The 15,572-nt window shown below is 42.2% G+C and overlaps 1 protein-coding gene across 2 annotated transcripts in view; it reads left to right on the forward strand.

Moving 5' to 3' along the window:
- The window catches only part of si:dkey-234i14.2 (heterogeneous nuclear ribonucleoprotein C), a 42,562-nt gene that overhangs the window by 22,303 nt on the left and 4,687 nt on the right, over window positions 1-15,572 (forward strand). Inside the window, exons 3-4 of one of the 2 annotated variants that reach the window (XM_037094330.1) lie at window positions 10,248-10,298; window positions 14,509-14,681. In XM_037094330.1, coding sequence (XP_036950225.1) covers window positions 10,248-10,298; window positions 14,509-14,681 — 224 coding nt within the window. The remainder of the gene's footprint in view (window positions 1-10,247; window positions 10,299-14,508; window positions 14,682-15,572) is intronic. The other variant, XM_037094331.1, reaches the window with a different exon arrangement.

Genomic DNA, 15,572 nt, shown 5'->3' on the forward strand with positions numbered 1-15,572 from the left:
ACATTCTCTGGCTGCTTGGCCACTCAAACAGGAACCCTACAACGCTGCGCCCCGCCTCGTCTCTGATCCCGGTCAGTCAGGAATGTCCACACCCTGACAGCTGTAGGACAATCTGACTCATTCCCCTCTCTGTCCCCGTCCTCCTTGCCTCTTTAACAAGCGCTCCACTCATCCCCCTTTGCTGTCCTCTCCACTTTATCCACTCCTGTTTGAGAGCTTCGGCGAGGTGGCACTGTCTCCTGCTGCCATTTGAGTGTTACTTTACACCTATATGAGGGAACAGAAGGATGCGTTCTGATGGACAAATGGTCCACAGGGCCAAAGATGGTCCTAAGGGACGCTCTTTATTGAATTCCTTGTTTCCTGCCCGTTGTCTGTTGTGTTCTGCCTGTCATGCTCCTGCTCCAGCCCTGGCTCCTGTTCAATGCCTTATTGATGCAGCAGCACTCGGCAGCTCCTCTCTATCAATGCGCAGCTCTTCTGCTCCTTTTTTTCTGACGGCGTGGCTGCAATCAAACCTAAATGGCCGTGAACCAGTCAGAGCTACTTAAACTAAAGTGAGGAAGGACGAGTGCAATCTCATACACAGCCCTTATCTATGAACTTCTATTTCTCAGACTGAGTAAATTGCTCTAAGGCCATAATTTAACCTTGATGCATGTAGGACAGAAATTCATGAGCTCCTTGAGTTACGATTGCTCCAGTGCCCCTCATGTTCCGGGCCCATAGCTGTGTATCACCATTCTGCAGTACATACAGTACGTCCAATGCAATGATCCAGAGCAACGGGCCAAGCAGTAATGGATGTCAAGGAGCCGATTACACGGTGATGCGCTATTGATCGGTCACTATCCTGCACACGTCATTGAGTAAAGCAGCCGAGTGTGTGATCACTGCATGTTCAAGTAGGTTTCTCGGGAAATAATGAAGATGCTCTTTGTCAAACGTTAATTCTCCTCAGGAGGAGCTGTTAAAGCTGACTGTGTCTCTGTGGCGAGAACTTGGATTACATCATCTGTAACAGTCGGTCTTTTCATACAACAACATTGATATAAATCATGAAAATTAATTAGAGGAATATTTTACAGATAAAGTAACCAGCTGGAAATGTCAGATAATGCCAGACGGATAAATCAAGAACCTTCACTGATCCAGAGATTCCAATAATGCCATAGAAGTAGTCTAAGTCCTTGATTTGCATTATTGCCTTCAGTGGAACCAGAGATGTCAAAGGTAAAATGTAGATACCACAGTCACGCAGATACTACAGTGGACACATGCGATTGACAGTATATGTCTTTTGTCTTTTCGTGCGCGTCAAACGTAAAACCAAACATGTTCCCACTTACCCCTCTTAAAATACAGCAGCTTTGGTCAGTGGCCCTGAGATTTAAACAGTGACGCTATACTTACTACTAGTGACAGCTTGGCAGTGGTCAAGCAGTCAGGATCAAATACTCAAAATCTAGTTAGACTTTCAAAATAAAGCATGTTGAGATTTCACTTATTAAGCTTTTCGGACTATTTACGCCTCCTGTCACAGGATCCATGGCAGTAATAACCAATTAAAGATGCCTGGCAGTGAATGTTAAAGTTACGTAACAAAATAACTTTAGTCAACTTTAACTAAACCTAAATTGGTTTCAGCCAATGGAAAAATAAGTGAATGTTGCAGTTAACGGTGAGAAAGCCAGTGTTTGGCTGATACATATTGATCTATTACTGCTGTGCAAATTCATGTGGAAACCACAGACATTTATGGTCATGTAGGCTTCTCTCTCTACCACCCTATAGTTAGTTGTATGTGGTATGCTATTAATTTGACAAAAAAACAGACAAAACACATAGTAAAATAAAGCTAAGATCCATTCTTTTTAATCTCTTTTTTAAAAATGTCTCTATATATAACTTTAATATCCCTATCATAAATTTCTTTTGGCCACAATAATTGTCCAGTGAAAATTTGATTCAGTGACAGCCTTAGAGTGACCAATCCAATCACCCCAGCCGCCTCCAGAAATGCTGCTTGTGGTTTACATACAGCGTCATCGTTTAAAGCGTGGTGCCACTAAGGCTAAGTTGCCCTGTTTGATGAATTGAGCTGAAAATAGGCTGGTAAAACCCCAACCGCAGAGATCATATATGTGGCCAAGATAAAAGAAATACAAAATTCTGGCATACAAATAACATACAAATGATATGAATTCATTTGAAATAGTACATGGTTTGGTTGTTGCGATTATCTGTATCTATGAGTGCGTGTATTGAATGCATCTGAAGCATCAATCGTGTTCATAATGCAAAAAACACACAAGAAAGACTCGGAGGAAGGAATAGTGAATGTGAGTAAAATGGCGAGAGTAACAGTGACAGTGATTAAATGAAAGGGAAAGAGGGAGTAGATTAGCTCAGAGTCTGTCCTTAGAGAGCGTCTGAGAGGGAGAACGAGCTGCCAGCACTCCCTTCATCTTCCCCTCCTCCCCCATCAAAGCCTCTCTGCTCTCATCTTGATCATACTCACCCCGAACATCCCGTGGTCTCTCTTTCTTCCCCTCCTCTCTCTGTCTCTCCCTCTAATTGTCGAGCCACGAACACAAATGTAGTCTTCTCATTTTTTTTTTTTTTTTTGGGGCTCGGCTCCCCCTGCACCGTTTTTACACGCAGTAATCTCATTTCTTCCTGACTGCACGCTGTTGTTAGTGTCTCTGTGTAGGTGTGGGCTGTGTTTCAATGTGTTCTCCTTTGATTATACTGTTGTGGTTTTTTTTTTTGTCGCTTTTCACCGTGGCTCTGGATAGAGAAGGCCACGCTGACTAGTAAACACAACATTTGTTTTCAGGCTTTAGTGAAGATGTTTTTTTCGTTTTCTTTACTACCAAGGCCATGGAAAATATCTGTGTTTATATCTATCTATATCTGTGTATATCTATGTTTCTGCCATGCCCTTGAGCACAACAGAGGCACTGTCAACAGGATGGCATCATTCTGTTTGTCAGCGACTTCCAAAACCATTAACAATTAAATAAATTCTACCTTTTTGATGATCTGGCTAACGTTGGGTCAGGTTAAGGGACTAAAACAACTTAGTGGTTGGAATCTATCACTCTGTTAACAGCACAGTATGTAATTTCAGCCAACATGAAGAGCACTGTTACCCTGAACGAACTGCTCTGGTTGGACAGACTGTTGGGAACGTTTGGGATGAATAAAAATGATATACAACCGTCAAAAGAAGCCAATTCTTAGAAAGAGAGCAGGGAATGACGAGTAGTCTATATTTTTGAAGTCTGACATTTTGTTGACCCCTTTTTTCCAGGCCAACCTCGTCCATCTGCCTACTAAGGGAATGTAAGGAAAGTCACATTTGTGACCGTCATGTGTTTGTCTGCAATGGCCCATTGAGGACTGTCAGGTGAATGTAATATAGTTTTTGGACATTTGCTGAAACCACAGTTGTTCTGGTACATGTGTTTTATATGTATATAAACATACAGCTGCTCTCTGGACTAAGCGCTCACCTTCATTTTCTACCCTTCAGTCTGGCCATGTGTCATAAGGTTTCATCACCTGAATTTCTTATCATGTCTCGTCGTGCTTAACTTTGACTTACGCACAACTTATGACCTCTTTTGACCTTTTCGTTTCCATCACAAGAGATGTGGAGCTCAGGGAGTCCCTGCGGGGCCTTAAAGGGGCAGTGAAACTCTGAGGGAACACGGAAAGGTTAGCAACCAGCAAGTGTCTTGGTCTGTGATTCAGCAGGATCCTCCTCACTTTTTTTTCTGCCCTCTCACCCATTAGCATCTCTCATGTATCCTCCTGCTGCCTATTTATCTGTGTTGGGCCCTGGGCACGCAAGAAAAAAAATATGCAGACCATTGCCTTATCTGCTTCCTCTTATCTCCTTCTTCTTATCTTATTGTCTTATCTTTCTGTGTTTATTGAATTAAGACGAGGAAGCTTTAAACTTTGCTATCGCACAAAGAGATGCAAAAGATTGCAACAAATTAGATTAAACACAGGAATGACACAAACAAAAGAGGAATTACGTCAATGTGAAAACGCAAAGCAGTAAAAACACGACGTGTTTGATGATGTCGTACGAAAAATGTTTGGACACCGACAACAATCAAACAATCTAAATGTATTTCACTCTGTTGAAGGCTACTATTTAATAGGTAATCACTGGAGTTTTATATTTCATTTTGATCTCTGCTGGTAGGTAATAGAGACAGGCCAGCATTGGAGTAAAGTGCTCCCTGTGCTTTCTCTTTGTGCGAAGATGAGCTGCAGTGTTTTGAAGCAGCTGAAGGCGAAGCGGCTGCTCCTTGGCTGAGGGAGGCACACAGAGAATTACAGTAATCTAAGCGTGAAGACACAAAAGCACGGATTAATTTCTCAGCGCTTTAAAGGAGGGGAGATGTCTCATCCGAGAATTATTTTTTAACAGGAGAGAAAGCATGACTGAACAAGTTTGTTAATATGTGTGAAAAAAATCTGACAGGAATTAAGGGATGTAACAGCCAAAGGAAAAAATGGAGCCAGTCTGCCTCGTCTGATGTTGATCCTCGCTCTGTTTTCACCACTCGCATTATTCCTGCAGCTGTTCTGTTTTGTTGCTCCGTTCACAACAGTGAATTGGTGAAAGTCACAAGCGGGTGTCTACATTTTTGACAATAATCTGTCTGATAAACTCAGCCGAGAGCAGATATTCATTTGAGCAGCAGCCTTATTGGCAGCACACCGTGACCATATTTACACTGATCAGTCGTAGTCTTCACTCACAGTCCGCCTGCGTTTGCTCGTATGACGGATGGTGTGACAACAAGTGACATACAGGAAAAAAGGGTTGTGTTAAAGTTGTAGGCACACAAATGACATGAGACTTGCGTTAATGAACAACCACGGTCAGCTTTTATCAGACAGAAGTTTGTGAATGACATTGTTTAAAGTGAAAAAAGCGCATGTACTCTCTTTATTCGCATGTTGTTTGCGCGCATAATCACATATAAAACTGATCTTTATAAAAACCTATTTAATTCATAGAGTATAGCCTTTCCAGAATGAGTCGGATGTTACTGATCTGCAACAATAAAATTAAAAGGACCATAGACTTGTGTGATGATCTACAGGGCAGCCCTTAGGTCAGTTTGTGTGTCTACTAATCTCTGAGGAACAAGATATTTAAAACCGTTACACTGACACTTAAGTATAAGGTGTGTGAGGGAGATAAGATGGATTTCTGCTGGTGAGTCTTATTCTTTCTGAGGCTTGTTCTGCTTCATTCTTTGAATTATTTTGTCTCTTTTGTGCATGATTTAGAAAATGTATCTGTATGCTGATGATACCATATTATCCTGCTTTGATTATTCGATTCAGTTAGACCCTATGAAATAGAAAATAGAGCTCCCTCTTGTTCATAAATAGGTCATGTATCATGCTGCAAGGAGTCACTTCACTATTCTGCTCTAATCGATTCACAACTACTGTTGCATGTAATACACACCTGCATTTTATATGATCTGCATTTCATGCTTCAGATGCAAACTGCTGCTTCAGGAACGCTACAGAACTGATTTTGGATTGATGTCGACTGTTAGAACAGTCAATAATCTGCAGAGCCACGTAAAAGTCCCCCCTCTGTTATTTCAGTACCACTCTCAATAACCTTCCTTATCTGCTTCTTCCACTTTTTTAACTAAAACTGCATTTTGTCCATCTGCATTCTCATACGAGTTCAAAGCAGTGTGAGACAATCTGTCCTTTACCTAATTATGAATGTAAATGTAAATCAATGACCATCACATTTTTTTGAAGGAGAGTGGATAATGGGTGTTGAAATTAAGCAACTGGAACTAATTTTCTTCCCCTGCAGCAAGCGTGCTCTACAAATCTTTGCACTGTGCATGACGAATTATGTCAAATTGTTATTCCATGTCATTAATTACGGGACATTTTAGCTTCATGGATTATGTGACTATAGTATAACTGAGTATATCTGTGTGTGTGTGTGTGTGTGTGTGTCTGCACACCTAATTTCCTGCTGTCGTGAACGTGTGGGAATATAACATCCATGTTACATGTGCAATTGAAAAAAGGATTATTTTGTCATTAGTTACTGCAAAGAAAAAACATTTACCTTCAGAGAGGACAAGGTGTGAAAGATTAAAGCAGGGGTTCTTGATTCAAGCCAGGCTTTTGCTATTTTTAGCTTCAACCTACTCAGTAACTCTCTAATGTTGGGCTTCAACTTATCTTCTGCTTTTTCAGTGGCAAAAGCAATGCACTGTCTCCAACGTTGTAAACATGATAATGGCAGTTTTTTGAGATTTTTACCATCTATACATGTGGTTACTTTCAGGCAAGAGCTGGAATTCTGTCATTATTTGTACTAAAATTCGTATGTATTGTATCAATTCAGTCTTATTGTAACTGTCCAGTCTGAAAGCTAAATAAAAAATAGATGACAACGTTGGGAATTGACTGAAAAGGGGAGACAAAAGACTACAGGAGTGATTATTTATCACCAAAAATGTCACCACAAACAGCAAAACAAGATTCTCACAGAAAATGTCACTTTGATTCATTGTCGGTGTAATTTAAATAGCATCTGTCAAGCCTCTAAGCCAATTGAACTATCTCTAATAATTCATCTCACACACACACACACACACACACACGCACAGACACACACACACACACACAGATACACACACACACACACACACACACACACAGACACACACCTTGGAGGTTCTTTCATAGATTCAGCTGCTGTGAAACTGATGGTTTTCTGCCTTTGGTGGGTGTTGAGTGTGCATGTTGGAGGAAATCTCTGGGATGCTTTGTTCACAAAAGGCAGCTTTAAAAAAGCAGAATGCACACGCACACACACACTTTTTCTCTCTCACACACGCGCGCATGCACAGACACGCTTAGACTGAGATGATTTATAGCCGGCCATGTCTAATGGATTGCCTTGGCACTTGAGAAATTATGAAAAGAAATTAATTAGCCTTTAGTGACCCTGCTGTCCATCTCTCTCTCTCTCTCTCTCTCTCTCTCTCTCTCTCTCTCTCTCTCTCTCTCTCTCTCTCTCTCTCTCACACACACACACACACACACACACACACACACACAAACACAAAAAAAACAAAAAAAAACACACGCAGTGACCTCAGCACTTGGCTGGTCACTTGTAATTACAGTCTAAATGGTCTGTGCTTACCTTTCACAGATTTATCGTCACTAAATCATGCTTTTGTCATATTATTATTGTGGCATGGTGACATCTTTAATGACCTGACCATTCTGACAAAATGACTAACCACACATTTATCTTTCAATATTCAGTGGTTAAATGGTAAGTTATGGATGTAAATGACCTGTTTACATACATTATTATTATATACATATTTTTCTTCAACGGTGACGAACAGCACATCATTTAGCATTGATTTGTATATAACAGAGGAAATGTGTATGTATTTATTCATCATTATTAAAGGTGCATGATTTGAAAAAAAAAACATTAATAGATTATCAGTAGGATATACATTTTTTTACAGTATGGACTTTATGATGTATATGTAACGTGATATAACTGAAGTTAGCAAGCTCCCATACTTGCTATATAAACACACCTGGTGCTCCCAGTCCCGACCATAGACATAACATACGTAGACGCCTCATGGCGTGCTGGAACGTAATCCCGCGTTGCCGCCACCTTGGTTGGGTCTCCTCACTCTAGGCTAGCACCAGAGTCAATCGGAATCAACGGCGAGCGAGCAACTATGACCATATTTTGTGCAGTTTATGGTTGCAGTATCCGGCGCAGTATTGTTAACAGATCGTGGGGGATTACCTTTCACAAGTAAGATTTATTTATTTATTTATTATTTATTTTAATAATTTTTGTGACAGCGCCCTGTATCATAACTAAATCTCTGCCATTTGTAACCGTGTGAAAATCCTGTAAAAATTCGGGAGGTTATGATTTTTGTAGTTGGGGATACACCTTCCTCAGTAGAAATAAATGCATGGGGGGTCGCATTAGAGACCCGTCCAAGATGGCGGCCGCGCTGATAGTCAGCTCCAATAGGCAGCGTCAGTCTATGAGGCGTCTACGTATATTATGTCTATGGTCTCGACTACCAGCTGCACAGTTAACTGAGCTAACTAGCTAACAGCAGCTCCAGTTAGCAGCCAATTTAGTCACCAGTGTTTGCGTATAACACCTTTAAGTGATGCAGATTAACTAATTATGTTTTTGACAGAAATGCAAAACGTAGATGTATATAATGATAAGAACATTTTTTACAGGCTATACCAAAGTTGGGAATATAGTATAGAAGTAAAATAATGACAAATGAGCCAACAGCAATTATATAATAATTGTGAAAAAAGTGATTTTAAGAAATGATATTCACTCCGTCACAGAAGCGGTGAACAGCAAACACAGAGAGCAGCAGCTTTGTTCCTCCTCACTGAGGATTTGGTGAATAGCTGTTATGTTCTGTCTCTCTTTGTGCTGAATTCACTTAGAGAACAGAAAGCTCCGCTCAGCTGAGGAGTTATTGTTTCTCTCGTCCTTCTGCCTCTCAGTGTGTCCCTTACCTGTGCAGGATATAAAAGGAGGATTCTCTAGGAATCCCCTACTTGCTTTTGTGTTCGAGATTTTTCAACCTTTTTTCGACAGAATGAGCTAAAAACATCCTGTAGACCTCCTCCACTTCTAACAGGATAACAGAAGACTTGAATTGAAAGCACGCTTTCGATATTTTGGCCAGCGTCCAGCGACGAGTTATGACTTATTTTGTGCTCTTCTGTCTCCGGAGCTCTGAAAAACCAGCTGGTAACGAGACAGAGGAGTAACGCCGGTGGAGAGGTGATTACGGTCCACTCCAAAATAAGTCGACACTTCAGATCCAGAGACCCACTCGCAAGCAGGGAGCAGAGGTTGAGAGGTTTTCGCTTTTCAGAGCCCTGTGATGTTTGTCTGAGTACGTGTGTTACTCTGGTGGAGAAGTGTACCAAAAAAAACATCTATTCTTTGAGACGAGGTGGACGGGTACAACCAGGAGAACCACCGTTTTCCTGAGTAGCAGATAAACAGATGGCCAGGACTGTGGGTGTGTTAGTTTCCCAAAACACGTTGAAATATTCTGAAAAATGTACTTTACTTCAACCCAGTTGCCAGAATAAATGTTGGCGTTGTACGGTGATTCTAACTGAGGATGTGTTGAAACTTGATTTTTATTTCAAGACCAGAAGATATCACTCTATTGCTGAACTTGTAATGCATTCTGTACTTAGTGATGGCTTGTGTTGGAAGACAAGAGTCGCCCAGAAAACCTGATGTGTGCTCAAAAATTGTATTGCGTTTGGAGGACGGATGAACATGGAAAAAGACTGCCTACAGCTTGCGTATTCCACATTCAAGCATAAGTGTATCATGCAGTGGGGGACTAGCGCTGGTCCGTTCTTTACTTGGTCTCGTAGTGCCTTGATCTTGGTCTTGCCTCGGTCCGGATACACTGTGGTCCTGGTCCTGACTTTGTCTCAATGCCCAGAGTCTTGGTCTTAGCTTGTCTAATGGGATGGAGGGTGGGGGGGTGGGGGGTGAATCAGCATGAGAGACAAAGAGAGACAGAGGGAGGGTGAGCAACACGAAGGGATTATTAGCGTCTCTGAGTGAGGATTAGCGAGGAATGCTGAGGTCTGACACACCACAATGTGATCTCGTTCTGGCTTAGTGTCACTCCTCTCCCCTCCACTTCCTGCGCTCTGTTCTGCAGGTAACACAGCCGCTACCATCCCATATAAGTTCACTCCTGTCACATCACTCACCTGCCTCTGACTCCCCCTCTCTCACACTGTATGCACACACACACACACACACACACACACACACACACACCTCGCCATGCTCACACACGGAGGCGTTCGGTGAGCGGTGCAGTTGGAGCACGGGACAATTTCGATTGGATTTTCCACCTTGGATGCTGCAGCAGAACAAATCCAATGTCTTTTTCTGGCTGGCTGGAGATCATGAACGCTGCATTCTTTCCAGATGAAGCGACTGTACCATGCAACTGTGTTGAGACTCACATTCACACTCTGACTCACCAGCTGGGCTTTCTGTTTAAGTGAAATATCCGATAGCGCCCAGTTAAAGCGCATCACGTAGTTCTGGCAAAATACTTTACTAACCACGTCCTCCGTCTCTGTCTCCACCTGTCCTGCAGATCTGAGTTAGACCTGGACTATGACAGCTACCACGAGGACTACTATGACAGGTACTGTCAGAAAGCTACGCCTGGCAGCTCACACGCCATATTGCTTGTCTGTGCGCCACACGAGGCGAAAGGGAAAGAGGCTAAAGTGGATTCTTCATCTTTGTTGTCCCCGGTAGTCTGCTCCCCATCGCTGTCTGCCACACAGCTGTCAGTCATCCTGTCTCTGCCTATAATGCTGCCTGTTACTGCTCAGCAGCCAGTCTCTCACACACAGATACACACACACACACACACTTAAAGGCATATATTTTTCCACATGTAGAGTTGAACACTTACTGTGAAGACACATGTATTGTGGATGTATGATGAAAAGCTCCCATTTGAGAACCGTAACTTAAACTTGTTTTATTTTTGTCAGTTATTTAAAGGAAAAATGAAAGTTAACGTGACATAATGACATACAACATGAAGACAGTTGGACACAAAAGAGTAAAAGAAATATAACTCAATTAAATTCAATTTTCGTGGATCCTTTTAGTAAATCGTTGAAACATATTGTCAGCCAATTCGTAGCTATGTCCTTTCCCAAACATAGAAAAAAAAACCCAACAAGATTCCGGTTTTCTTATTTAAATGTCAAATACAAATATTGCAACAGAATAATTTCATTTAATATTTGGGGAAAATGTCCATCCAGAATCCCAAACATAATAATGAAAGTGCAAAATGAAAATGGATGTTGGGTGTTTTTTTGGATACTGGTCCATCGACTAGCGAGATGCAGACAACAATATGCATTTGCTTTCCTCTTTGTAACTGAAGAATCTGCAAAATTATGACTGTTCAGTGTTAAACATGTTAAGCTGTTCCTCAGTAGGAGGGACCTCACAGTGAAGTAGGAAGTAGGAGACGTCTTGTGTCCATTGATTAAACTCATCAAATGGAAACATGAAATGTTTAGTGAGGAAGAAGAAGCAGTGCCACATGCTAATTATCTGTTTTTTTTCTTCTCCAAAACAGACACACATGTCAGACACACATTAGAGAATTTTAAAATATGCCTTAAAAGGTGCAGTATGTAACTTTTTCAGCCCGTCCTCATCAGAAAAACAGCCAGGAGAGAGAGAGGTCAACTGTGAAAGCAGCTTATAAAGGCCTCAATATTATCATCATACAAATTAGGTAACTTCCTTTCCCTGTTCTGTGCTTTTTCTTCTCACCTCATTATAATATAATATATATATAAAAAAAAAAAAAAGCCTTGTTTCCCTGTAATGTTAGCAAATACAAGTTCAGGGTAAACAACGCAAACAGAACCACATTTTATTTCTTAAAAAAATCTCCGGTGACCTCTTCAAATCGCTGCTGAACTTGTCTGTCTCTGATGTGAACTCGTCACTGGTTTGAGGTCCCTGTTCTCACTAAATTTGCCGTTTCTCCTCGCTGCCAGGTCCGTTTGAGAACGACCACACATTAGACTTACATAACGCCTCTTAAAAACACTGACACTGAGGGTTTTGTTTGAGACTTATCATGAACTCTTTGCTCGGCTGCTAGCGTGCAGCGGGCGTTCACCTCCTCATGCTACTGAACACCACGCTTATTCAGTGTACAGTTAAGTGCGGCAGTGAGGTGGGTGATGTAGTCTGTTCCAGACCGGCTCTGTGTTGTTGGCCCTCTGCTGAAATTGCGCAGGGACCGTCCTACATCCCCCAGGCCTCGCTCGTAAACACTCCACTCAGCACATCTGAATAAAAGAAGGCGGCCACATTGTACACAAACACACACACGCACACACACATCGATGCTCTGTTGCTCTGAGTATTATCTGTCATCTTTTTGTGTTTTTCTTTTTTTTTTTTTCATGTGGTTTGCCTTGCTCGGCGTTTTTCTCTCTTTGCTCAGGGGGGAACACTCACCACTGATTTTCAATTTGTTTTTAACACAGTGCATGATTATTCCCCATGCTGCTGGCTAGCACGACTGACAGCTGTGTGTACGTGTGGGAATGAAACTGTGTGTGTGTGTGTGTGTGTGCATGCATATTTATATTTGTGCGCACATGTGTTTGCCTCGAGGTGTGTGAATGCGTGGGGGACCGTGTGTGTGTGTGTGCGTTTTTTTGTTTCCATGTTTGTTTGTGCGCATCAATATGTGGGAAAGAGAGAAATGACTGTTTTTGTCGGCCGTGCTCTTGTGCGAACACGAAGGAAAAGTGTCTTTCAGCGTGCAGATAACAGCTCGAGCTGACAAAGCTGCTTTCCGTGTGGGGTCTAATCCACAGAGACAAACACTCACTCTCGCACACACTCGCACACTTTTCTGTAATCCTCACTCGTCTACAGTCATTCATTGTCTGAGCCTCTGCTCTCACAGATGACACTTTAAAGCTGGTGTAACAACACATTGTCTATATGCCCCTGCAAACTGCTCTAAAGGACTCTAAACTCCCATAAGTCTTTGGTCTCAGTGTCTCCACACATGGACAATGCTCAAAGCCTCTAATCTCACACGCTTATGAAGGCCTATACACTTCATCCTTACGTGACATTGCGATGAGTGTGTGTGTGTGTGTGTGTGTGTGTGTGTGTGTGTGTGTGTGTGTGTGTGTATGTGTGTGGGACAGACTGTGGATGTGCAGAAATCTCTGTATGAAGCAGAGAGGCTTCACAGAATACAAACCAACAGAAAACAAAACTTTTCAGGAAGCCTGGCTGAAGTCTGACTGACTGGCGAACAACAGCTCAATCAGAAAATCTACATCCACGTCCGACTCCAAGTCCTTGCAGCTGACAGCTTGCTTCCCCGTTGTTTGGCTTGTGATGTACAGCAGAAGAGCTTTTCCACACATTTTGGCATACAGAAACCATTTAGGCTGTCCTCAGGCTGTCCTCGATCCAGGTATATCCAGATTGTGACTAAATCCGGTTGAGATGGATCGCCATCGACACAAAGCATCGTCACGCTCCTAAAATTAATTGACCGCTTGCCACAAGGTTTTATTATCTGAAGGTCTTAAAGTGGGAATACGCTTTAGAGCTCAGCCCTGTAGGTTTGCATATTTTGTTGTGTAAATTTTGGGAATTTCTCCACTCGTTTCCATCAGTTGTGTTTTGGAGCTTCAGTCAGCACAACCAGCCCTGAAGCAAAGACCGTCGCTACATTGAGCTACAGCAGCCAGGGAGCTCATCGCCTATAAACGGCAGGTATAGATTTTAGCAAAAATGGACATTCATTTAGTTAATCCATCCATCAATTTCCCGCCATTTACTCAGATCAGGACCAGGTTAACTGATTAATTATCACAGGAATTATTATTATATACAACAAGCCTCATTGTCCATAATGATTCTTGTCATTCTTTGGTGAAAAAGGCCTCACATTCCCCTCTGTTTGCTATTAAGAAGGTCATTTTCTGAGCCCACAAAAGGGTGCCGTGATGAAGTAGAAACATTAGGATAATCACTAATGGATCTGATTGCTCTAGTTCCCACGTTTCCCGCAGCTGTGCTGGCAGGCGATTGGCTCGCTTTGATCCCATAGCTGTATTTCACCTGCTCATTGGATCAGTGACTGCTGAGGTCAGGTGTGAGGTTAAATCACTCTCGGCCTGAATCACAACAAACAACTCTATTTCTACTGAAACCTGCACATACAAACACTCAGTGTCATTTCTGTAAGCGCTATAGAGTTTGACTGTGATACACCCCCTGTCACCAGCACTACTACCCTGGCGGGGAGCTATTGATTGGCCCTGACAGAACCAATTACATTCAGTGACAGATAGAGACATGGAGCTGTCCACGGGGAGGTGGGGACGCCGGCGCGAGAGGGAAACAGAGATGGAAAGTAAAAGACAAAAAAACATTGAATATAAATATCTATATTTATCTGGGAGATGCTTGAACAGATGCTTTTTCTTCAACTTTTTGTCCTTCTTCTCCTTTTCCCAGCTTGTACCTGAGTGTACTGTATATACTGATACCAAAACAAATATCTTGATGCATTGTTTTACCTTTCTCCTGACCTGTCAAGAGCTGTCCGCCTGAATAAAATACAGCAAGCACATTTTCTACAAAATAATTAATTATCAGTCACTAATCTGATATTTGATTCCAGCTTCCAGTTGTTCATGGAGTTACTCTGTGCTACAGACAAAAAAGTAAAAGCTTGTTTGGCTGTGGGCAGCTCAAATTATCGTCTTCAGCAAACCGGCTGCATGAACAGAGTTAAACAGTTCAGTCTTTTAAAAAATCTTCTGAATTTCCAGGGTGTATGACTACCAGCGTGTGCCAGCGTCCCTGTCTCCCCTGCCTCCCCTGGGACCCAGTCTGGCCAAGCGTTCCCGTTCCTCCTCTTACTCCAGTGGCCACAGACGCAGCCGAGACAGAACCCACTCCAAAAGCTCCAGAGCCCACTCTACTAGTTCATCCGCAGCCAAGTGTGAGTAACATGAATGGACAAAGTCACCAGAAAAAGAGGTGCCGCATCAGATGCTGCAGATGTACACCATTTGACTCCCTGTTAGAAAGATCTAATGCTGTAAAGCTTGGATCACTCAGCATAATTACATCTGTTGCTTCTCGTCCTTTTAGTGTAACGGACCGAATATCCTCTTTGAAGTTTACTGAAGTCAACAGATTTGACTTTTTTTTCTGATGCAGCTCTGCGGAGATGAAACGATGCAGCTGGAAAAATTAGCTCTATTCAAACCATGGCTGCATGACACCTGAATGTGAGCCCGAGTGGCTGAGAAGCAAATTAATGCTACCCAAGAAGTTTTAACATCAAGGATAATGCAAGCAGTGCACAGCTTCTTCTATTTCTTCTTCTGCACCTTCTTCATCTTCTTCTCCTCCTACTCTTCCTTGTTTTTCTTCTTCTATTTCTTGTTCTGCTTCTTCACAGTTGCATTTTTTTTTAAGTATAGACATTTGGTGAATTGATTAAGATGACATGCTTGACATCACTGTCATATCTGTACACATCATACCTACACCCAAGCTTAGCATGAAGGTGGGCGCAGGTTGCCTTGCTTGCAGGTTGTGTCTTTTGGAGGATTACTTTACTACTTTTTGTAGCAACCCCCCTAGAGTTGGAGTCTTCATCATGTAAACCTCAGAGTGACAACATGACACCAGTAATTAAACAAATTAAATATCGCATTTTAATTAGCTTTCAAAGCTCTTGGAGGTGGATTCTGTAACATTTGGACAGAGCCAGGCTAGCTCTTTCCCCTTGCTACCAGACCTTTATACTAAGCTAAGCTAACCATCTGCTGGGGGTAGTTTCATATTCAGCATGAGAGTGGTATATTCACCTCATCTAACCCTC

The sequence above is a fragment of the Acanthopagrus latus genome, chromosome 4 (assembly GCF_904848185.1).
Source record: "Acanthopagrus latus isolate v.2019 chromosome 4, fAcaLat1.1, whole genome shotgun sequence".
Classification (NCBI taxonomy): Eukaryota; Metazoa; Chordata; class Actinopteri; order Spariformes; family Sparidae; genus Acanthopagrus; species Acanthopagrus latus.